At 40.7% G+C, this 23,386-nt stretch overlaps 5 protein-coding genes and 1 pseudogene across 8 annotated transcripts; 5 read left to right on the forward strand and 1 right to left on the reverse strand.

Moving 5' to 3' along the window:
* The first annotated feature begins 512 nt into the window (after positions 1–512).
* Positions 513–2,380, forward strand: LOC137710202 (mitochondrial outer membrane protein porin of 36 kDa-like; annotated as a pseudogene). Its single transcript, XR_015963785.1, has 5 exons — positions 513–529; positions 1,308–1,336; positions 1,440–1,526; positions 1,639–1,702; positions 1,792–2,380. The product of XR_015963785.1 is annotated as a mitochondrial outer membrane protein porin of 36 kDa-like (transcript).
* On the reverse strand, positions 2,367–5,794 carry LOC137710662 (hypersensitive-induced response protein-like protein 1). 3 transcript variants are annotated; one of them, XM_068449749.2, is made up of 6 exons: positions 5,572–5,794; positions 3,808–4,008; positions 3,492–3,612; positions 3,278–3,369; positions 3,095–3,191; positions 2,367–2,984 (listed from the first exon to the last, which is right to left on the reverse strand). In XM_068449749.2, exons 2-6 carry the CDS (start codon positions 3,994–3,996, stop codon positions 2,629–2,631), a joined length of 855 nt encoding a protein of 284 aa, XP_068305850.1. In that variant the 5' UTR covers positions 3,997–4,008; positions 5,572–5,794; the 3' UTR covers positions 2,367–2,628. The 3 variants fall into 3 exon arrangements, with proteins under 3 accessions (XP_068305850.1, XP_068305851.1, XP_088551559.1); XM_068449750.2 differs by having other exon boundaries at positions 3,808–4,001; positions 5,572–5,773; XM_088695433.1 differs by lacking the exon at positions 5,572–5,794 and adding an exon at positions 4,621–5,101 and having other exon boundaries at positions 3,808–4,001.
* A 1,135-nt stretch (positions 5,795–6,929) lies between these two features.
* Positions 6,930–7,961, forward strand: LOC137711527 (uncharacterized). Its single transcript, XM_068450769.2, has 2 exons — positions 6,930–7,243; positions 7,400–7,961. Exons 1-2 carry the CDS (start codon positions 7,082–7,084, stop codon positions 7,841–7,843), a joined length of 606 nt encoding a protein of 201 aa, XP_068306870.1. The 5' UTR covers positions 6,930–7,081; the 3' UTR covers positions 7,844–7,961.
* A 297-nt stretch (positions 7,962–8,258) lies between these two features.
* Positions 8,259–15,401, forward strand: LOC137710201 (uncharacterized). Its single transcript, XM_088696163.1, has 2 exons — positions 8,259–9,484; positions 14,494–15,401. Exons 1-2 carry the CDS (start codon positions 8,380–8,382, stop codon positions 15,399–15,401), a joined length of 2,013 nt encoding a protein of 670 aa, XP_088552289.1. The 5' UTR covers positions 8,259–8,379.
* A 2,073-nt stretch (positions 15,402–17,474) lies between these two features.
* LOC137710200 (uncharacterized) lies at positions 17,475–19,372 on the forward strand. The gene has a single exon (XM_068449143.2). The coding sequence runs from the start codon at positions 17,476–17,478 to the stop codon at positions 19,300–19,302; it is 1,827 nt and encodes a 608-aa protein (XP_068305244.2). The 5' UTR covers position 17,475; the 3' UTR covers positions 19,303–19,372.
* A 667-nt stretch (positions 19,373–20,039) lies between these two features.
* On the forward strand, positions 20,040–21,993 carry LOC137710199 (uncharacterized). The gene has a single exon (XM_068449142.2). The coding sequence runs from the start codon at positions 20,069–20,071 to the stop codon at positions 21,920–21,922; it is 1,854 nt and encodes a 617-aa protein (XP_068305243.2). The 5' UTR covers positions 20,040–20,068; the 3' UTR covers positions 21,923–21,993.
* Positions 21,994–23,386: the final 1,393 nt, after the last annotated feature.

Here is a 23,386-nt window from a genome sequence, read left to right on the forward strand (position 1 = left end):
TTAAAATTTGATTCAATGGCTAGAAACAGGGGCCCACTTTAAAAGTTATAATAACTTCAGCTGTTGGATCAAATTTCAATGCACAAATCTCCTGATTTGGTGGATTAAGAGAAAGGGATCATCAATCTCCTGATTTGGTGGATTAAGAGGAAAGGATCCGGAGAGGATCCCTTTCCCATAATTTGTAACATGCAGTTTTCTTGTAATATTCTTACTAGTTTGCTTTTGATATAGAGAGCTATTATTGACACTTTATAGCATCACAATATAAGTGTGTTTATTTATTTTGTAAGAGAATAACGCATAATGATTAAGAACAGCTCCAACCCTTTCCCAAAAAATGGAAAAATCAACTCCATCCCAATCCAAATAGTCGGGCAATTAGTGGGCCCAGAGCTTTCGAATTGCCCAATCAGGCAATTCGTGCTCGATCCTACGCCCGAGTGCCTTCTGACATCATACTGATGTCATCATGACGTCTGTCATGTCAGAGGGTTTTTTGTGCCAGGCGCATGGAGTACAAGCGCAGGTGAGGGGCGCGTTGGGGGACAAAAAAAAGGCTATGGGGCCCACAACGTAGCGCACTTAACACAAGTGAAACAAGGGCTACGTGGCCTGTTTATATTTGTTTGATTCCTAATGATAAAATATAATTTCTTAATTTTTTTAAATAAATTTTTAATATCAATTGTCCTGGAAATTTAGTTACTAGATAAAGATGCACTTGAACAATTACTATTCATTATGCCTATTGCCCTAAGGGGTGGAACTGCAATAACGACGTTATTGAATTTCCACTCAAATATACCAAACAGGATTAGAGCCAATGTGGCTCAGCCCAAACGGTCCAGTGAGTCGTCTAAGTTTTAACGATTTTCTTAGGCTAGTTTATTATATGCAATGTCAAATTTTGTAGTTCAAGTGGTTATAAGCGTTTTTCTTACACCCAGAATCTTATAAATGAAACTGTAATGAGCTTGGTTTCAACTATTCTCCACCTCTTCCTTGCCTCTTTTGAAGTCCAACATCTTTGAATCATCAGAATTTCCACCCTTGTACGATCATAGTACTCTTATGTATTAATTTGTCACCAATGAGGAAACTTCCTCACTAAATCCACGTGCAAACGACAACAGCAAAGTCTTATCATATTACGTGAGATCGGCTGTATGAATCCTAAAATGTCCCTCTGCTCGGGTTTACACTAAATCCACATGCATCCCACATTATATAAGAACACATATTTGTACCCATTAATCCAGATATAAATAACCTTGATCTCAATTGCTTCAACGACAACCACTGAGTAACTACGACATTGGCGAGTATGCCAGAGGTTAAATTTACTCTGCAGTCTGCACCTCCAGTTCTTCCTTCTTCTCTTTGTCTCCTCTTTTCCTTTCCATCAATCCTTAACATTTTCTTGTAATCTTGATCAGATCTTCTCTGCAAGGACTATGTTCATGAACCGCTGATTCGGTTTGATTCGAAATAATTCAACTGGATTAGTGATATCTCATACAAAGGTTAATCTGTCTAATGATCTATGATTTGCTTCTTCAAAACATTACTTTTCTGTCAAGTATGCTGCAACTCTTTTTTTTCGCAACGGTTTGATGGTTTCTGTGACTGTTGCAGTTGATCTGGTTGCTCCTGGACACGGCACCCTATTCAGTTTTTTCATATACCAGATTGTGGCAGGGTAAGAACTTCCTGTCATTTTCCATCGGGAATTGTTATAAGCGCTCTGAAATGAAATAGTCATTATGCAGTGTTCATTGTGGCTAACAGGTGGAACTGCAATGCGAAAATGGTTTTGCTACGGTTGCTGGAGGAATCGGGCTGATACGAAATCCCTTTAAGAGATATGCTCCAGTTGCAAACTTTTCTACCGTGACAGGAGGCAGTTCTCTGATTTCCATTGGAACCGACCTTGCCTTCGACATATATGCAGGAACATTAGACAAGTTCAATGCCGGTTTCAGCTTCAATAGCGACTTTGTTTCTGCTTCCTTGTCCATGTGAGCAATCCCCTGAGCAACACAGCCCTCGGAGCAGAGTTGAAGCATAGCTTCTCAATCATGATACCGCCCTCGCCATTGGCGCCCAACATGCATTCTTGCCGTCTACAGTGGCGAAGGCTCGAGTTAGCACACACGGCAATGTTGGCGTTCCTATATGGCAATGGTTACGGCAGAAGGTGTTTCTGTCTATATCTGGAGAAGTGGATTTTATAGGCGTAAAGAGAAGTCCAAACTTTGGACTCTCTTTTGTGTTAGGCTCTAAAATAATCTAATTTGTAAGCAAATTTTGCTGGTGTTGCAAATTCAAATTACGATATGAAAATGAGTAAAAAATGCGACACATTTTTGTGAAGAAATTCATGCACTCGACAAATAAAAACGCTTTTAAGGATGTCTGAAAAAGGCAAAACTGTACAAGATTCATGTTTACACGAATAATTATCTCATTGTATAAGATCATTCTACGCTCACTACGTAAATGCTCACATATACAGTATGAAACAACTAAACCACGAAAAGAAAACTATAAACAAATAAAGCACGTCGTAATGACCCAAAAGAAGTTCCTGCAGATGAGCGATAAAAAGCTTGTAGATGAACCCGACTACTGATGAGAACCCTGAAGAAGTCCATCACGAATCTGAGAAGCTACATCCCGTACAGCACCAGGTCCATGGGGAATAAACACGGCCGAGGATTTAGAGGCAGCGCCGATTTCCTTCATGGTGTCAAAATACTGAGTGACAAGGACCATGTCCATGACATCCTTTGCGGTCGTCCCTGGAACATTGACGGAGAACCCCAGCACACTGTCTCTCAAACCATCTACAATTGCTTGACGCTGGCGAGCTATACCCAGCCCAGAGAGATACTTTGACTCAGCCTCACCCTCAGCTCGTTTAATCTGCAATATCTTCTCAGCCTCTGCCTTCTCATTAGTTGCCACTCTCATTCTTGCAGCTGAAAAATATAGAAAATATGGTAAAACAATTGAAACCAAACAGATCACATTTGCAGAACAATAAAATACATTAAAGGAACTGCATAACCATCGAGAATAAGACTCATACCAGCATTGATTTCATTCATTGCCCGTTTCACATGCTCATCTGGTTCTATGTCAACAATGAGCGTTTGCACAATCTCATAACCGTATGCAGACATAGCCTGCAACGCACGAAAAGCAACTTGGTTAAAAGTCGAGTTGTATTCAGACACCACAGTATTATATGAATTTTGCTTTGCAGCATTACTTTTTCGAGCTCATCTTCCACAGCTTTTGCAATTTCATTCTTCTGCTCAAAAGCAGCATCCAGATTCAGCTTTGGAACACTAGCTCTAATCACTGCGAGAAGGGAAAAGGCAAACTCAATCAAATACAAACACTTCTGATTAAAAAAACACTAAAATACGTGTATCAAAAAGTCCATTATCTCTAATTTATTAAGAGGGATATTTAGTTTATACCATCGAAGACATAGGCCTGGATTTGAGACCTTGTGTTGGTGAGTTTGTAGAAAGCATCATCTGCTTTGTTTGCTAGAGCACGATATTGAATAGATGCAACGACGTTAACAAATACGTTGTCCTGAAAAGTATATAAAACAATCATTCAAGTTTCACATATAAAGAACTTGAAATAAAAGACATGCAATGAAATTGCCAATTCAGTTTCTTATCTGAAAACTTTGGAGAGTGTAAGCGTCCAATATTCAATTAAAAGAAATACAGAGGGCACAAGTTCTATGGATTAAGTCGTCTCCACTTATGAAAGTTGACACACCTTTGTCTTGGTCTCACAACGCACGTCCAATTGCTGCAAACGAAGAGAGAGATGACCAGCAAGCTGATGCCCAAGAAACCAAGGCAGGCAATGACATCCTGGCTCAAGAACATCCACAAACTTTCCAAATCTTTCCCTTATAGCTACCGTGGATTGATCAACTTGAACACAACAGAATAGATTACCCATGTTCTCTACGACCTCCAAGAAAGATATACGTATACGAAGGTCATGTACATATATCAAAACTAAAGTTTAAAACATGGAGATTGATAGGTAGCCTTTTCTTGGTTAATAAAATAACCAAAAAAAGCTACTTCATATTATAAGCAAGTTTTTCTTCATGATGGTTATTCAAGTCTTTTGAAATTTCCATACTTCACGATACCTAATTGAACAAGCAGCAAAAGTACATATGACAAATCTTTAAAACTACACAGACCACGAGTTCAAGACCCAGAGTTCATACTAAGAACCCGCCAACTCCAAATTTTAATTGATCTAAGACAATAATACAAGTGCTAATCTCTGTGTGAGCGAGCTACGACAGAGAGATTCAGAATTCATATGTCAAGCAAAGGAGATAAAACAGAATCAAGGCATGATTGCAACATGGACATAATTCAAGTTGATCTTTTAATAACACTATCCTAAATTCCAACTAGATTATTAAAAAAAAAGGTTTTTAAGAAGCAAAACACATCTAAAAATACCGAGAACAAGAACACAGACACTCCCAAAACTATTTGTCACCTTTCTAGAGAGAGAGAGAGAGAGAGAGAGAGAGAGAGAGAGAGAGAGAGAGAGAGTTACAGTTAGTATAACAGAAGAGGAGGACAAGAGAGGCAGGGAAGAAGGAAGAAAGATAGGAATGAATTGACCCAAACAAGGTAAGATATATAAAGATTCTGACAATATAGACTTGTAAATCTCTTCAAAAAGACCGCAGTCCAAAACCTTAGACGCAGTAAAGAAATACCAACAACAACAAAGCCTTTTCCGACTAAGTGGGGTCGGTACACAGTAAAGAAAACTTAAAAAGTCAATGAGTTAGATACCGATAATTCGGCACCAGGTATATAACTAAGAACACTTAATACCATGAGCTGTAACAATAACTTTACACAATTAAATCCCAAACAAAACAAAAATTAACATTTAAAAATTGCAAATCCCTGCATAAAACAAACTAGTTGACTGCAAAACAAGCCTCAAAAACATCGTAAAAGGTGTTTCAATAGAAAGCATCGGCAGCAGTACATAGTAGTCATCAAGATACAACCAGACTTATTATACAAAATCAAAGAATAAGAACAGACACACATACATCAAATGAATACAATTCCTCCCCCACAACATTCATCGCCACAGCTACCAGCTAACACTTTTGCCTTTTTAACCATGAAAACGACATTTGGGGTTCTGCTGCATTTGTTTCTTCACCATATTTTTTCGAGAAAGCGATATTTTAAACCACGAAGAGGGGGATATTCAAACTCAGCACAACGGGTGGACGCACCAACTAGCCTAACCCACATTTTCCATTTTCATTGGCTTCACATATACATGCAAAAAATCGAAAACCCTTGTTGCAATTCAATAAAAAAACAAAATTTCGGGGAAAAAAACAGAACTTTCCCGGGAAAATGTGGAGAGATTGTAAAAAGCGAGTAATATCGATACGAATTGCTTAACTTAACGAAAATTGAAAATTAACCCGTCATCCAAAATTGAGAATTGCAGAGAAAGAGATGCGAAGGGTACCTTCTTTGCAAATTTTAGCAAATTGCAGCTGACCCTTGAATGCTTAAAGACGAAGAAAGATAAGAACTGCGGTATTTAAAATTGAATAAAAAACGGGGAAAGTGATAAGCTTTGAAGCAATTTTTGCGGATATGTTATCAGCTACAAAAGGGCCAATCAGCAAATTTTAAAGTTTTTGTTTGTGCTGACTGTCTGATCGCTCGTTTCAATTTCTGATACAATTGTTTCGACGATTATATTGCCACGTAAACTTTGTTATTACAGTTCACAAATTGCCACGTAGCTTCCAACTAGATCGCCAATCCACAAGTGAGCCAGGAAAGTCTACGTTCTCATTGGTCCTGGTGAATCGTCTTTTCTTTTCTTAATGCCGAAGAATTCTTTTATGTTACGTAACATTTAATGCTATGAACATTTGATAGTCTAGATTAGTTTGAAGTATTGCTTCTATTGTGGTTATGGTTCCGTGAATTCAAGTTATTCAATGTTTGTCTCTTTTTATGCTACGTAGTACTGATGTAGAATTCTTTGACACTAAAATTTTCTATTTTATTCAAGAACATAAAGAGGTTACACACAAAATAAGTAAAAAAAGATTTGAAGTCATTTCAGGAGGGCTAGCGTCAAAGTGAAAATTAAGCATTCATGTGACCCTCCTTATCTGAATTAGAGACTCCCCACCCCATTTCCGGCTTTCCCTTCCCCCTCAGAACTCATCTAACTACTGACAAAAAGGCACTTTATATTGGTTTCTAGTCACTATTATACTCTTTGTCCCTTTCTTTTTGAAACAAAAAATATTACACACATTAAGGGGTGGATTGGCAGGATAAGCCTCACAATGAGTTAGTAATAATATGGTTCAATTCGTCTTTGGTGATAATCGAATCTAAGGTCTCTCATTTATAAGTGAAGAAAAATACCACTAAACAGTATTACTAAAAGAGTTGTTCCCAAAATAAAAGAGTAGAGGTCACTTAGTACTATAGTCAAGTAGTATTCTTTTTAATTTGTAAGTAAAAATTTTTAAGTTCGATTCTCGTCAAATACGACTATAACCAAATTATTTGTGGCTAGCCCATTATAGATTTAACTCACTTGTCCACCCTTTAGTATAAATAATATCAATGTATTAATACAGATGAGTACAATATTCCTTGAAAGCAACATAAAATTTTCCAAAAGTGGGTTTTAATTGTTTCGGCCTAGTGTTGGGCTTTTAGTATCAAGAGTTTGATTCAAAAAATAGGCTGGAGTTTTGGTTCAGCCCAATTTTTCCCATCTAATTTGGAAAAAAAGCATTTCTTGTAATTAATTGGAATTTGGAAAGATAAAGCTATCACCTTTCATCAATTTGATTGGCAGGGACACAGTGACGTTCGATAACCAGACACAAAAATCTCCCTTCTTCTCTCTCTCTCTCTCTATCTCTCTCTCTCTCTCTCTCTCTCTCTAACATCCCACGTGGCAAGCCACACACGGAGAGCCAGAGCTTCGATACACATCATCAATGGCGGTCAGTACTGCGGCATCTTCAGCTACCTGCAATCTCAACCACACCAGCAACTTCCTCCCCACCAAACCCCACTTCAGTTTCATTTCTGGTTCATCCCGCAACTTCCCCGCCAAATCGAGGCCCTCAGCAATCGTTTCCATGGCGCCCCAAAAGAAGGTAATTACGTCCACTCTTTATCTGTAACTTCTGTTTGGCTACCAAGAAAGTATATTATATTTATACAAACTTACGAATACCCTTTTGATTTTTGGTTAATTAACATATACCCTTTTGTTTGTTTGCTGAGAAGATGTGAATTTTGTAAATTTCCAGGTGAACAAGCTCGACGGCGGCTGGGAGAAGAAGTGGTACGGAGCGGGAATTTTCTACGAAGGGGCGGAGGAAGTGGAAGTCGATGTCTTCAAGAAGCTGGAGAAGCGGAAGGTCCTCAGCAACGTCGAGAAGGCGGGGCTTTTGTCCAAGGCGGAGCAGCTCGGGGTGACCCTGTCGTCGATTGAGAAATTGGGGCTGTTTTCGAAGGCGGAGGAACTCGGGCTGCTCAGCCTGCTCGAGAAGGTGGCTGGATTCTCCCCAGCCGCCTTGGCCTCGGCATCGCTGCCCATATTGGTGGCGGCTGTGGTGGCGGTCGTGGTTATACCGGATGACTCGACGGCCCTGGTGGCGGTGCAGGCTGTGGTGGCGGGCGTGCTTGGGGCTGGCGCTGCTGGATTGTTAGTTGGGTCAGTTGTCTTGGATGGCTTGCAAGAAGCTGATTAAGTTTTTCACTTTTTTTTAATTGTTTTTGTTTTTCAAATTTTCTCCTTTTGTAGGATAAAATTGAGAATTATGTCTGTGATATACTGAATTAGAGAATGAATCAATAACTGTTCTGAAATTGTTTGTTTCGCGTCGAGGAAAATTAATAACTCGTCACATGAAAGATTCAACGCACAAAATTATTAACGAAACTAGTAATGTAACGAGCAACACCACCATGAAACACGAACGAGAAACACAAGCCCAAAATGACAAATCTAGCACAAGTTACGAACTTCTTGTCAAAAAGATCAAAAAAAAAAAAAAAAAAAAACCAGGTATGAAATTGAAAAGGTTTGGATAGGAAATGACACAAGTTAAGTAGGATTCAGATTCTTTAAAATTCCCAGTTTATGAGAAATTTTAGTAAATCAATTAAGTTTTTTTAGGAAACGATTAATGTCCAACAGAAGAAAAAGAGGAAAGGATTAATGACATATTTAATTATCTTTTACACATAAGTAGTTCATAAAAAATAAGATATTGAAATCAAATGGATGATACGCAGAGATATACATCCAAGGAAATTGCTTGGACCACAAGTAACAAAAATTTTCGGCGCCCACTTTAAAAAGGCAATATCAAGATTTCTTCTTCTCTTCATCCACAATATCCATTTCAATTTTGATTCCATGAAAACTGGGCAAGTGCAGCTCCTTTCTGTTCTGAAAGCATGCCAAAGCTATGTGAGCAATCTCTCACAACTCACAAAATCCGCGGCTGCTCGGACGCCTCTCGTCGGTCCTCCGGAGCTCAAACTACCGGTAACATCACAACTCTGGCTGCCACAACCCCAATTAGCACACCAACCCACCCCAAGCCCCTCCGCAAAGGAGGTCCGGTACTCCTTCGGTAACCCCTGCCACAATCTCTATTTCCACGTGGTAGGCAACGAACCTGAGAACCATGAGTATCTGAACCAACTGCTCCCGGTGGCCTGGTCCCACAATCCCCTAACCACCCTTAAGCTCATCGGTAACCTGCTAGACAACCACCACCTAACTGGAAAAGGCTACAACGAATTGTTTTACACGGCAGCGTTTTGGCTCTACCAAAACCACCCCAAAACCCTAGCGCACAACGTGGTGCCGATCGTCGGCTCTTTGGGGGCTTTTGAAAACATTCTTGAGGTTCTTTACGGCATTGTAGATGTCAAAGCCAAAAGCAAGAGGACATGGAGGGAACACGATTGCTATTTTGAGTACATAAACTTGATACAGGAGAAGGCAGGCGAAATGGGGACTAAAAGATGTATCGCGATGGCTAGAAATGCTGTCGACATGTATGAGCGTGACCCCAATTATCAATTGTTACACGAGAGGGTTTCGGATGTTTACGCTGAGTGCTTGAAATGTGATATCCAAAATTTGAAGGAATATGAGAAGCAGAAGCTGGATAATGACAATGATCCTAAGGACTCCAAGGTGTTGGAGTTAACCTCTGCAGCGAAATGGTGCCCTTCGGTTGATTCTTTCTTTGATCGCACCACTTTAATATGTGAGAGCATTGCAAAGAAGGTGTTCCCGCGAGAGGAATTCGTAGAAGGTGTTAGTGTTGAGGAGGAGGCAGATTATGTGTCCAGAGTCCGAGAGAGGCTGATGAGTGAAGTTTTGGAGCCCTTGAGTGTTGGAAATTCAAATCAAAACAGGTTGCTGCTAGCTATTGTTGAAAATCAATGTCAAAGTTAGGCATGGAAAGTTAGGCAATGTTAGGTATGGTTGAATAAAAATTATTAGGTGCAATTAATGTGTTTTGTGTGGTAATAAATAATCTTAGTTTAATCATTTGGTTTGCTATAAATACCCAAGTTCTCAAGCATTGTAAATCATCCCATCCAAATCCCACTTCCAATTGTGAAGAAGCTTGTAAGCTTTCTTATTCCAATAGTTTGTAAACCTTTTTCATATATCAAAGTCCAAGTGTTTTGCCAAAGCTTGTTGCTTCCCTCCTTTCTCTATTTCTTTCTTTGTCCAATTTTATTTGAGAGTGCAAAGTGAAAGAGGTGTGATAGAGTTTGTAAACTTATCACCCACATATTTTGGTATTGAGTTAGTAAACTTTTAAATACCAACAATTGGTATCAGAGCCAGAATACCATTCTGGCAGGTGCAGCAGTTATGGCGTCCAACTTAGTGCAACTCCAAGTTCCCACATTGAAGAAAGAAAATTATGAAAGATGGTGCATCCAATTCAAAGCATTGTTTGGATCACAGGAGCTATGGGAAGTTGTCAGTAGTGGGTATGTTGTACCCACTGCCGAGCAAGAAGCCGTATATACTGCAGATCAAAGGAACACTCTCAAGGACTTACGAAAGAAGGACCAAAAGGCGCTGTATCTTCTATACCAGGGTTTGGAAGATTCAACGTTCGAGAAGGTTGCAGAAGCAACAACGAGCAAGCAAGTATGGGATACACTCAGTACAATCTACAAAGGAGTAGATCGAGTCAAGAAAGTGAGGTTACAATCACTTCGAGCAGATTTTGAAACTGCTCATATGAATGAAGGGGAGAGCATCTCCGACTATCACTCAAGGCTCATTGTGATAGTAAATCAGATGAGGAGAAATGGCGAGAGACTCGATGAAGTACGAGTTGTGGAGAAGATACTTCGGTCACTCACATCTAAGTTTGAGCATGTGGTGACTGCCATTGAGGAATCCAAGGATTTGGAGGTGATGAGCACAGAAGAGCTACTAGGATCCCTCCTAGTTCACGAGCAACGCATTCAGAAGAATGCAAGCCCCACAACGCTAGAGCAAGCTTTGGAGTCAAAGTTGAATATTGACAAACCAAATAAAGGTCGTGGGCAGTGGAACTCACGTCGTGGGAGCTCATCCAACCGTAGCCGAGGACGAGCCCGAGGAAGAGGTCGAGGCTATGCACAAAATCAAGGTCAGTCTCAGGAGTGGAGATCTACTCGAGGAAAGGCGCATATCCAGTGTCACAACTGTAAGCAATATGGACATTATGCCAATGAATGTTCACATAAAAATGGTGAGCATGTCAACATGGCAGAATCAAGTGGAAATACTGATGAAGAACTTACAGTCTTACTAGCACACCATGATTCCAGTAGCCAACAAGATGTTTGGTATTTGGACTCTGGTGCAAGCAATCACATGTGTGGAAAGAAGGAGTTTTTTGCCGAACTCAAAAAAGGGGCCTATGGATCTGTAAGTCTTGGTGACTCCTCAAAGTTGCCAGTTGAAGGCAAAGGGAAGATCAAGATCATCCAGAAGGATGGAAGAGAAGAATACATCTCCGATACCTACTACATACCAGGTATGAAGAGCAACATTCTGAGCATTGGTCAACTGCTCCAGAAAGGGTACATTATACATATGGAGAACATGCTTCTCACTCTCAGGAATGCAAGGAGAAAGCTTATTGCACGTGTTCGAATGTCAAAGAACCGGATGTTTCCGTTGAATTTGAACACAAAGATTGGAAGCTGCAACATCGGTGTAATGGAAGATGAGTCATGGAAATGGCATCTTCGATTTGGCCATCTTAATTTCAATGGCCTAAAGTTGCTGTCAAGTGGAGGAATGGTTCGTGGTCTACCCCAGATTGAAGCCACACGCCAAGTATGTGAAGGTTGTGTGCTTGGCAAGCAAGCACGACTATCGTTCCCTGTTGGTGATACATGGAGAGCAAAGGCACCACTGCAGTTGGTGCACACAGATATATGTGGTCCATTGGATCCCATGTCTTATGGAGGTAATAGGTATTTTATTACCTTCATTGATGATTTCAGTAGAAAGACTTGGGTCTATTTTCTCAAGGAGAAGTCAGCTGCCCTAAAAATTTTCAAGGAGTTCAAGGCACTCACAGAGGCAGAAAGTAACCACAAGCTTGTGGCTGTGAGATCAGATAGAGGTGGAGAGTACACCTCCAATGCTTTCCAAGCATACTGCAAGGAGCAAGGAATTAGGCATCAACTTACTGCTGCCTATACCCCACAGCAAAATGGGATAGCCGAAAGAAAGAATCGAACCATCCTTGACATGACAAGGTCCATGCTTAAGGAGAAGAATTTGCCAAAAGAGTTATGGGCAGAAGCTGTAGCTTGTTCGATTTATTTGTTGAATCGATGTCCAACAAAGAGTGTCAAGAGGATGACACCACAAGAGGCTTGGAGTGGATACAAGCCGAATGTTACACACCTAAGAATTTTTGGGTGTGTTGCATATGCTCAAGTTCCAGAAGCCAAGAGGAGGAAACTTGATGATAGAGGTGAGAAGTGTGTGTTTGTGGGCTATAGTGAAGAGTCCAAGGCATACAAGCTCTACAACCCACTAACTGGCAAACTAGTGGTTAGTAGAGATGTCATCTTCAGTGAGGAAGAGACATGGACGTGGAACAACAAAGAAGTCAGTAAAGAGAAGATCGTCTCCACTGATTTTGAAGAACCAGAAGTTGTACCACCGATTGAGCAACAGCCTGCTCAAACAATCACAACAACTCCAGTGCACAGAATTGCAAGGAGTGGTCCTACATCTAGTGAGGAAAGCAGCTCCTCAACTCCAGTGAGGTTAAGGAGTCTCACAGAGATTTATGGACAAGAAGAAGAAGAAGAAACCAACCTTTTCTGCTTGTATGCAGACCATGAGCCTTTCTCATTCAATGAAGCTGTGGAAGAAGATTGTTGGAAGAAAGCCATGGAAGAAGAGATCCATGCCATCGAGAAGAATGACACTTGGGAGCTGACAAAGCTCCCACCAAATCAGAAGGCTATTGGTGTCAAGTGGGTTTACAAGATCAAACGCACTGCAGATGGGAGTGTGGATCGATACAAATCAAGGCTTGTAGCAAAGGGCTACAAACAGAAGTATGGAGTGGACTATGATGAAGTCTATGCTCCAGTTGCGAGACTTGACACGGTAAGATTGCTAATCTCTCTTGCCGCACATCATAAATGGAAAATTTATCAACTAGATGTCAAGTCAGCCTTCCTTAATGGAGTACTTGAGGAAGAAGTGTACGTGGAACAACCGGAAGGCTTCCAAGTACAAGGAGAAGAAGATAAGGTGTATCGTTTGAAGAAGGCTTTGTACGGCCTCAAGCAAGCACCACGAGCTTGGAACTCAAGGATCGACAACTACCTTCACCAAAATGGATTTCAGAAATGTCCATACGAGCATTCAGTTTACATGAAGAATGGTGAAAAAGGGGAGTTCTTAATTATTTGTCTCTATATAGATGATTTATTGTTTACAGGAAACAATGAGGCAATGTTCCATGAGTTCAAGCAATCCATGTTCAGTGAATTCGAGATGACTGACAATGGATTAATGTCATACTTTCTTGGCATAGAAGTGAAGCAAGAAAGTGATGGTATCTACATCTCTCAACAAAGGTACATGAGAGACATATTGAAGAAGTTCAATATGGACAAGTGCAACACTGTCAATACCCCAGTCGCAACTGGATTGAAGCTGTCCAAAGGAGGAGAGGGTGAGTTTGTAAACTCAACAGTGTACAAAAGCCTCGTTGGAAGCCTAAGGTACCTTACAATCACAAGACCTGATATAGTTTATGGTGTTGGACTCGTGAGTCGATACATGGAAACACCAAGGGAGTCTCATTGGCTGGCCGCCAAGAGAATTTTGAGGTACATAAGAGGTACTCTAAACTATGGTCTATTTTATAATTTTGGTGAAGATGCAAAATTATTTGGTTATTCAGATAGTGATTGGGGAGGTGACCAAGATGAAAGGAAAAGCACAACTGGCTATGTGTTTTTTCTAGGATCAACAGCTTTCTCATGGACTTCAAAGAAGCAATCAATTGTTGCTTTGTCATCATGTGAAGCCGAGTATGTTGCTGTAGCCTCAACCGTGTGTGAGGCAATTTGGTTAAGAAATCTGTTGAAGTCAGTGTGTCATCCACAAGTGGAATCGACTGTGATTCATGTAGATAACGTGTCTGCAATCAAACTTGCAAAGAATCCTGTTCAACATGGAAGGAGCAAGCACATTGATACCAGGTTCCATTTTCTAAGGGACCATGTGAAGCAAAAGACAATTGAACTTGTCTACTTTCACACCAAGGAACAAGTGGCAGACATCTTCACAAAGCCATTGCCAATTGAAACATTCCGGCTACTGCGTGAAATGCTAGGAATGAAGGCGTTTTGATTTGAGGAGGTGTGTTGGAAATTCAAATCAAAACAGGTTGCTGCTAGCTATTGTTGAAAATCAATGTCAAAGTTAGGCATGAAAAGTTAGGCAATGTTAGGTATGGTTGAATAAAAATTATTAGGTGCAATTAATGTGTTTTGTGTGGTAATAAATAATCTTAGTTTAATCATTTGGTTTGCTATAAATACCCAAGTTCTCAAGCATTGTAAATCATCCCATCCAAATCCCACTTCCAATTGTGAAGAAGCTTGTAAGCTTTCTTATTCCAATAGTTTGTAAACCTTTTTCATATATCAAAGTCCAAGTGTTTTGCCAAAGCTTGTTGCTTCCCTCCTTTCTCTATTTCTTTCTTTGTCCAATTTTATTTGAGAGTGCAAAGTGAAAGAGGTGTGATAGAGTTTGTAAACTTATCACCCACATATTTTGGTATTGAGTTAGTAAACTTTTAAATACCAACATTGAGGACAGCCATAGCGAAAGGCTATAAAGATAATACTCGAAGATGGCAAAGGTTAACCCCGAAGAGCAAGTTCGTGCAGACGGACTTTTCAAATGATTTTAATCCAATAGTGTCAAGGTCAGCAATTGTCAAGTATTTGGAGGATGTCAAAGCTGGAGGTGAGTCGAAGATTGAAGCAGGTGCCATGCTTCCAGATGAGATCATAAGCAGTTTGCACGACCACAATTATGGGCAACTGGCTGAGCATCAGTGGAAGGCAATGGTAGAGGAGATCTTTTTAAAAGAGGGGAAGTGGAAAAGCTGCTTGGCTGTGTGTGACGTCTCCGGAAGGATGTGTGGTAACCCCATGAATGTGTCATTGGGTTTGGGACTGTTGGTGTCTGAACTGGGTGAAGAGCCATGGAAAGGAAAGGTCTTTACTTTTAGTCGAAACCCTCAACTACTTACCATACAAGGGGATGATCTTAAGTCCAGGTGCACGTTCATGAGGATGATGGACAACCAGGACTGGGATGGCGAAACTGATTTTCAGAAGGTGTTTGATTTGATTCTGAAAGTGGCTCTGAAAGAGAATTTGAAGCCAGAACAAATGATCAAGAGGGTGTATGTGTTCACCAGCGACCAAGATTTTGATGATGCTTCGGGAGGTAGCTGGAACACAGATTATGAGGCAATACAAAGAAAGTACAAGGAGAAAGGGTACGGAGATGTGGTGCCACGCATAGTGTTTTGGGATCTGAACGATGACGGGTACCCTATGGCACTTCCTGCAGAACAAGGGGTGGCCAAATTGGCGGGCTACTCCAAGAAAATTTTCAAGTTCTTCTTGGACAATGATGGGGATATTGGGCCTGACCATGTCGTGGAAGCAGCCATCTCTGGCGAACGGTACCAAAATCTGGCTGTAGTGGACTAATCTTTGAAAGGAATTATTGCTCTTGTTTTCGAATTAGGGTTTGGTAACTCTTTTTGAGTGTTATTGGATCCACTCTTTGTTTTTTCATTTTCCGCTCCTTTGCCCTTTGGGATTTTATGAAAAGAAAGCTTCAGTTGGCTTGTTTAATGGTTTGGTAATAGCATTTTATCTGTTTTAATTACTGCAAATTTGTGATTACTAATTGTGCAGGATTGCAGATATGTGTAGATATATGCATAGATATGAACAAAATGATTGTAAGTCGTTACATCGCGTGCAGTTTTAAACAAGTTGGACATCAGTTTTTGCTTGAACTTTGTATCTTCATTTCCCTTCAAATCTTCAGGCCCCGGTGATCAGTATTTGTAGCAGCACGGCCGTAAGAGACGGTGATTACTAAATTTGTGAGTTGTACTTGAATTTGTTTCCGAGAGGTACTGGGAACTATGTTTTGTTCCGATACTGACTTGAATGTATGCAACAAGGCTCGGAAGGTTTCGGTTAAACATCTTTTCATTTTTCGTTTCTTGCTTGAGAAAGTTGGCTTCTTGTTGATTTATATTTCAAATCTAGATGAGTTGTAAAGAAGAACAATCATTTTTCAGTGTAACACTGGTGCAGCCAAAAAAAATGCCAAGACAGTAGTGAAAAGTATAAAGGGTTTCTCCACAGGAGTTAGAAAAAAGTATGAAGACAAAACGCCTGGAAACAAAATAGAAGAAGAAAGCATAGTGAGTGAAGATAAGAAATTTATGTATTCAAAAACACGGTCACGTGGTCTTATTATGTACGAAAAATCAAAATAAGAGCGATCAATGTCTAATGTTATAGCGCACGGTCACTGTCTAATGTTATAGAGCTCATATTTGCAAGAACTATATATAACATCTCCAATCATGCTCTCTATTTTATGAGTTACCTAGAAAAATACAATCCCCCGATGTTGGTCTTCTAGTCATAGGACAGTTTGCCCAATTTGAGTCACAAAAACTCCTTAATCTTAATTCACTTTTGGAGGAAAATAACAGCCCTTGTCCTGGACTATTTTTCAAATATTAAAGAATCCGAAGTGCAGCATCCTAAGTGTAGTTTTCGTGGTTGATGCATGAATTGGCTTAGAATATTGACATCATATGTGATGTATGGTTTAGTAATTGTGAGGTAATTATTGAGAATTTCGCCATGATCACTGTTGGTAAGTTTCAAAATTTGCTCCATGGGAAAATCAACGGGGTTTAGACCCGGCCTCATTTGGTGGGTAAGATGGGAAAAGTTTTTTCAGTTAAACTGGACTTGTAATCCAGCCAATATTTGGTGAGAAAAATTGTAACATGGACTGGATTGACTACAAATCCGAAATAAAGAAAATATAATGGGTTATGTAACCCAACCACACACATGAGTTATGTAACCCGTCCTTGCCAATCCAATTTTATCCCTAAGACTCAATCTCATCCAGCCCACCAAACGGGCATCATGCATCGTCCAAGATATCAAGAGTGTATTTTCTTTGAGAAATCATAATGCCGCTCTTGATGGAGATTTTTTATGGAATGATCAAAATGATTGACGGTGGACAAACTCAGAAACCACTTCTATCGATTTCAAATCTCTAAAATCAAAATAAATAATTTTGTCAATCTCAAAAACTATTTTAACTAAAAAGTCATTCCATTAATCACCATGTCATCCACATTATAGCAGTAAAAGAGTCACCACGTACCCTCGTAAATAAACAGTAATCTGAGAGAGATTGCTTGTAGCCAAACTTTTTCTTTTGAATTATTCGAAACCAAAAAAACACTACTTTTTCTTTTTGAATTATTCGAAACCAAAAAATCATTTGAATTATGATGATATCCATCCTCATTGAAGTGATTGAATTTTTTTTTCAACAGGAAGATGTTCAGGGATTTTGTCCCAAAAAAGAAGATTTTGAAATTAGATGGGAATTGCTTGGACTCCAAGTAACAAAATCATTGGTGCATAAATAAATGCAGAGATAAATATAAGAAAAGGCTCTCATCAAGATATCTGTATATTCAGTCCCCACTATTCACTTCAATTTGGTGCTATGACGACAGGGCAAGTGCAACTCATCTCCGTTCTCAAAGCATGCCCAAACTTTGCCGCCGCCGGTGGCAGCATTTCTCCGTGCAAAAGTACTACGACTCTTGTTGGTCCTCCAGAGCTCAAACTGCCAACTTCACCACCACTGCCGCCGCGACTTCATTCAGAATACCAACCGGCTTGGGCTCGCACCCCCTCAGCGGCCAAGAGCCGCTTCCGCTCCTTCGGTAACCCCTTCCTTGATATCTTTTTCCATGCCGCAGGAGACACCCCCACCATTCGTAAGTATCTGAAGCAACTGCTTCCATTCGCCTGGTCCCTGAATCCCCTAACCACCCTCAAGGTCATTTGTTCTCTACAAAGGAGCTGTTTCACTGCCAGATTGTTTCACACCGCGGCATTCTGGCTCCACCAGAACCACCCCAAAACCCTAGCAGAAAACGTGGCGGCTTTTGCTGAACCAGGAAAGTTTGAAGAACTTCTCGAGGTTCTGTACCGGAATGTAGATGTAAATGGCGAGGGGATGAGGAGAATGGTGAGGACTCATGAGTACGAATACCATCTGGAATTGATACAGGAAAAGGTAGACTGCGGCGGGCGTATTAGTAGTAATAAGAGAAAAGAGATGATGGACATGGCCAGAAAGGCTGTTGAGATGTACGAGCGCGACCCGAATTATCAGTTATTACACGAGCGGGTTTCGGATCTTTATGCTGAGTGCTTGACGTCTGATATTCAAAATTTGAAAGAATATGAGAACGAAAAGATGGCTGATGTCGTGGAGTTGAGGTTGACCACGGCGGCAAGGTGGTGCCCTTCCGTTGATTCCTACTACGATCGCGCCACTTTGCTCTGCGAGAGCATTGCGAGGAAAGTTTTCCTCCGGGAGAAAGGCTCACAAGGAGTTGGTGTTGAGGAGGAGGCTGATTATGGGTTCAGAGTCCGAGAGCAGTTGATGACTGAGGTTTTGGAGCCCTTGAGGACGTTCATGAAGCAATGCCTCTATGATGATGATTTTCCAAGAGAGAGGAGGTCCTATGCGGTTAAGAAGTACTGGATGAATGTCAAAGCCAGTAACTCCAAGATTGAGGTAAGCGCTATGCGTCCCGATGAGATCATCTGCCATACAAATAGCCGCAACTTCGAGCAACTGGCTGACCCTCAGTGGAAGGCCATGGTGGAGGAGATCTATTTAGAGCAGGGCAAGTTGAAGAACTGCTTGGCTGTGTGTGACGTCTCAGGAAGGATGTGTGGGCACCCCATGAATGTGTCCTTAGGTTTGGGACTATTGGTGTCTGAACTGAGTGAGGAGCCATGGAAAGGAAAGGTCTTCACTTTTAGTCGAAACCCTCAGCTACTTACGATACAAGGCGATGATCTTAAGTCCAAGTGCGTGTTTATGAGGAGGATGGACAATCAAGACTGGCACGGTGACGTTGATTTTCAGAAGGTGTTTGATTTGATTCTCGAGGTGGCTTCGAATGAGAATTTGAAGCCAGAGCAAATGATCAGAAGGCTGTATGTCTTCACCTGTTGTCAAGATTTTGATGATGCTTCGGCGAATAATTGGAAGACTGATTACAAGGCAATACAGAGAAAGTTTAAAGAGAAAGGGTACGGGGATGTGGTGCCACAGATAGTGTACTGGGATATGAATGACGACGATCTTATCCCGTGGGTGCGCTATGCAGAACAAGGGGTGTCTAGGATGAGTGGCGACTGCAATGAATTTGTCCAGTTCCTTTTGGACAACGGGGTTTTTGGTCCGGACCATGTCATGGAAGCAGCCTTCTCTGGCAAACAATTTCAAAGCTTGGCTGTAGTCGATTGATTGTTTGTGTTGTTTTTTATTAGTGCAATTTATCATCTCTTTTGTTTTTCTTTTGCTTGGGGAAGTTGTCTTCTCGTTGATTTATTTCTAGTATCGGTGTTAATTATAAAGAACTAAACGATTCGTTTGAGTTCTTTTAGGTTGTTCTCATTACATATAAACAGATCAAATTTTTTCGTGCCATACAAGTTTTGTTTCAACGAGAATTGGGATGTTTCGCGGTATCATTCTTTTTCGGTACAGACATTGTTGAATTCATGAAAGCCCGAAGGCAGCGGAAAGCCCCTTGTTTTTCTTGGGTTTAGAGGAGGAAACAGCTGCATACTTGTGTTTAGAGTTCAGTTGTATACAACATTTAATTAATCACCTAATTAGTGTTAATATGTATCAATCAATGTGACACTAATTAACCACTTTCCATAATCTAAATCCGCAACTAAATAAAAGAAAATGCTATAATTCGTTGACCAATTGTGCCCTGATTTGGAGGATAATAGAACAAATCCAAGATTAAATATCAAAAAAAAAAAAAAAAAAAAAAAAAGGAGGAAAAAAAGGGATATAGAAGTTAAATAGCCGAGATGCAGAGTTTGATATGTGTTTGAACTCCGACGATTACTTGCACGCCAAGTAACAAATTTATTGGTGATCAAGTAATGTATTGGTATTATCTTAAATAACAGTCACATTTGTTCTCTCAGCCAAATTGATTGAAAGGAAGGAAAAAAAAAAAAAAAAAAAAAAATCAGACCTCAAATTTGATTCAATGAAAACGGGGCAAGTGCAACTCATCTCTGTCTTCAAAGCATGTCTAGGCTCTGTGCGCAATGTCTCACATCTCACAAGAATAGTGGTTGCTCCGACACCTCTTGTCGGTCCTCCGGAGATTGTCAAACTACCGGTAACCTCACAACCGCCTCTGCCACAACTCCATATAGCACAAGAAGCCGCTTCCAACGCCGCGGTGGCCAAGAAACCGGCCTCATTTGGTAACCCCTGCCTTGATCTCTATTTCCATGTGAAACCATACAGCGATGGGACAGCCTTTAAGCATCTGAACCGGTTGCTCCCGCTCGCTTGGTCCCATGATCCCCTGACCACCCTGAAGCTCATCTGTAACCTAGTAGAAGGAGGTTACGACTCCTCTGGAAAAGGTGAAGATGAGTTGTTTTACACGGCGGCGTTTTGGCTGTACCAAAACCACCCCAAAACCCTAGCATGCAACGTTGCGCCAATTGCCGATTCGTTTGGGAATTTTGAACACATTTTAGAGATGTTGCTCGGGATTGTAGACGGCGAAGATGAAAATGCCAAGAGGAGGAGGTTGAATAGGGGGAGCAGCTATGAAATCAAATTCGAGGACTTGGTTCAGAAAAAAATAGGCAAAAGAAAGAGTGAGCAGATTGCCAAGGCCAAGAAGGTGATTGAGATGTACAAGCGTGACCCCAACTTCCAGTTGTTGCACGAGCAGGTTTCGGATCTTTACGCTGAGCACTTGAAGTCTGATATTCAGAATTTGAAGATATACGAGCAGCAGCAGTTGGACAATGCTTATGATCCTACACAGTGGGAGTTGGAGTTAACCCCGGCTGCAAGGTGGTGCCCTTCTGTTGATTGCTTCTTCGATTGCACCACTTTACTCTGCGAAAGCATTGCGAGGAAGGTTTTCCCGCGAGAGGAATGCACACAAGATGTTTCTGACCGGGAGGAGGAGGCTGATTACGCGTCCAGAGTCCAAGAGCGGCTGATGGATGAGGTTTTGACGCCGTTGAGGAAGTTCATGAACTCAGGCTATGATTTTCCAGCAGAGAGAAGGTCTGATGTGGTTAAAGAGTATATGAACGATGTCAATGATGCTGGCGAGTCTGAGATTGAGGCAGATGCTATGTTTCCACATGAGATCATACGCTATGTGAACTACCGCAATTTTGCGGAACTGGTTGACCCTCAGTGGAAGGCAATGGTGGAGGAAATATATGTAAAGCAGGGCAAGTTGAAGAACTGCTTGGCTGTGTGTGACGTCTCAGGAAGGATGGTTGGGCGCCCCATGAATGTGTCATTGGGTTTGGGACTTTTAGTGTCTGAACTCAGTGAAGAGCCATGGAAAGGAAAGGTCTTCACTTTTAGTCGAAACCCTCAGCTACTTTCGATACAAGGCGATGATCTTAAGTCCAAGCGCAGGTTTATGAGGAGGATGGACAATCAGGACTGGCACGGTGACACTAATTTTCTAAAGGTGTTTGATTTGATTCTGGAAGCGGCAGTGAATGCAAACTTGAAGCCAGATCAAATGATCAAGAAGTTGTATGTGTTCACTAGTGACCAAGACTTTGATGATGCTTGCGGCCATAGCTGGAGGACTGACTATGAGGCTATACAGAGAAAGTTTAAGGAGAAAGGGTACGGGGATGTGGTGCCACACATAGTGTTTTGGGATCTAACCGGTGACGAGTATGTCCCTGTGGCGTGGTGTACACAACATGGGGTGACCGCTATGAGAGGGTACTCCAAGGATTTTGTCGAGTGCTTCTTGGACAATGACGGTGATGTTGGCCCCGACCGGGTCATGGAAGCTGTCATCTCCGATGAGCAGTTTCAAAATCTGGTTGTTGTGGACTGATCTTTACATGATTTACTGTTCTCGTGTTTTGGTAATGGTTTAGGTAGTTCCGTTATTTGAGGTTTATTCGATTCACCACCCGTTTGTCTATTGGATTTCCGTTTTGTGTTTGAGATTTCATGAAAAAAAAATGAAAACTTGAATCGAATTATTTTACGATATGATAATTGGCATGTGGTCTGGTTTTCTGCACGTCTCTTAATTTACTAGTTGTGAAGGATATGAATAATCAGCAAGACATTATCTATAGTACGAAAATTTCATATATACGAAACTCCAGCAGAAAAAGTAGTGATTTTAACAGTGGTAGAAAGATGTTGAGCCCCTTGCATGACGGCGTGGATTCAAACCGAGTCGATGACTAATCTAACATCTAACACAACAAAATCTATCGTTTGACAAAAAAAAATTGTTTGTGTTTTTTAAATTGCGGAAAATGATTAATGATTAATTTGGTAATTAGAGGGTTTTGGTGATGATATCTGAGCTTGGAATGTGAGTATCAGCAAGAAAAATTGGTAATGAGATCGAAATTTATTTGATTACGGACCTAAAAATAAGATTTTGAAATTTAATCCTAGGACTCTCGCTGTTTGATCAAATTACTTGGTGCCCAACCCAAGTAAGCAGCTTCTGCACTAAAATAATATGCCCTCCTCAGTCTGTCAAGTTCAGTAATCAAATTCTCCAACAAATTCGTTGGAACTCTGTTAATTTTTTAGGGTTTGATTTTGATTTTCCTTCAAGTGATCTTCAGACCCCATTGATATGTATTCGAAGCGGCTCGCCCTAAGAGATACTACAGAAATTTGATTCCACTTAAGACACATCAACCAGTAGAACCTCTCAAGGTGATAACGATTCAAATTGTTGACAACTAGCCACGGTGTGTGCCTATATACGCCCATGACGCCGTTGACAATGGACGAGCAACGAGCTGAGGTAGTATTTGTTGAGAGTATGAATCTTACATTGGGAAAATCAGGGATCTTGCATGTGTTTACAAATAATTGAGTTATTTCTCATATTATCAATTGATTTTATAGTGGAACCTCAACTTTCTTGATGGTATTAGAGCATGTTATCTTATGTGTGAAACCCAACAGTCACACGTGCTCCACGTCACCCGACTTGTGTTATCCACTGTCTAGAACTAATCTAAGGATCAATTCCTTATCTAATAATAATCATATTCTGAATTTCCCAATTCTGGAAAACCTTTGCTTTCTTAAGTAGAATTTAACAAGTCCATCCAAATTTCCCCAGCAAAGTTCATGTGATTTTTGTGTTATGGAGCTTTCGGTGCTGGACTGGTGTGGCCATATCATTCTATGTTGTTGCCCGGTAGCTTAGGTTTCCTTTCTGAGCCACTTGAATACCTGATCATGCAATAGTGTGGCTATAATTTCTCTGGGATAAATTCGGTGTGGTCCTAGCAGTCCACTATTTTTTTGTTTTTTTTGA

This window comes from Pyrus communis, chromosome 6, assembly GCF_041283825.1.
Source record: "Pyrus communis isolate YQ-2024b chromosome 6, ASM4128382v1, whole genome shotgun sequence".
Lineage (NCBI taxonomy): Eukaryota > Viridiplantae > Streptophyta > Magnoliopsida > Rosales > Rosaceae > Pyrus > Pyrus communis.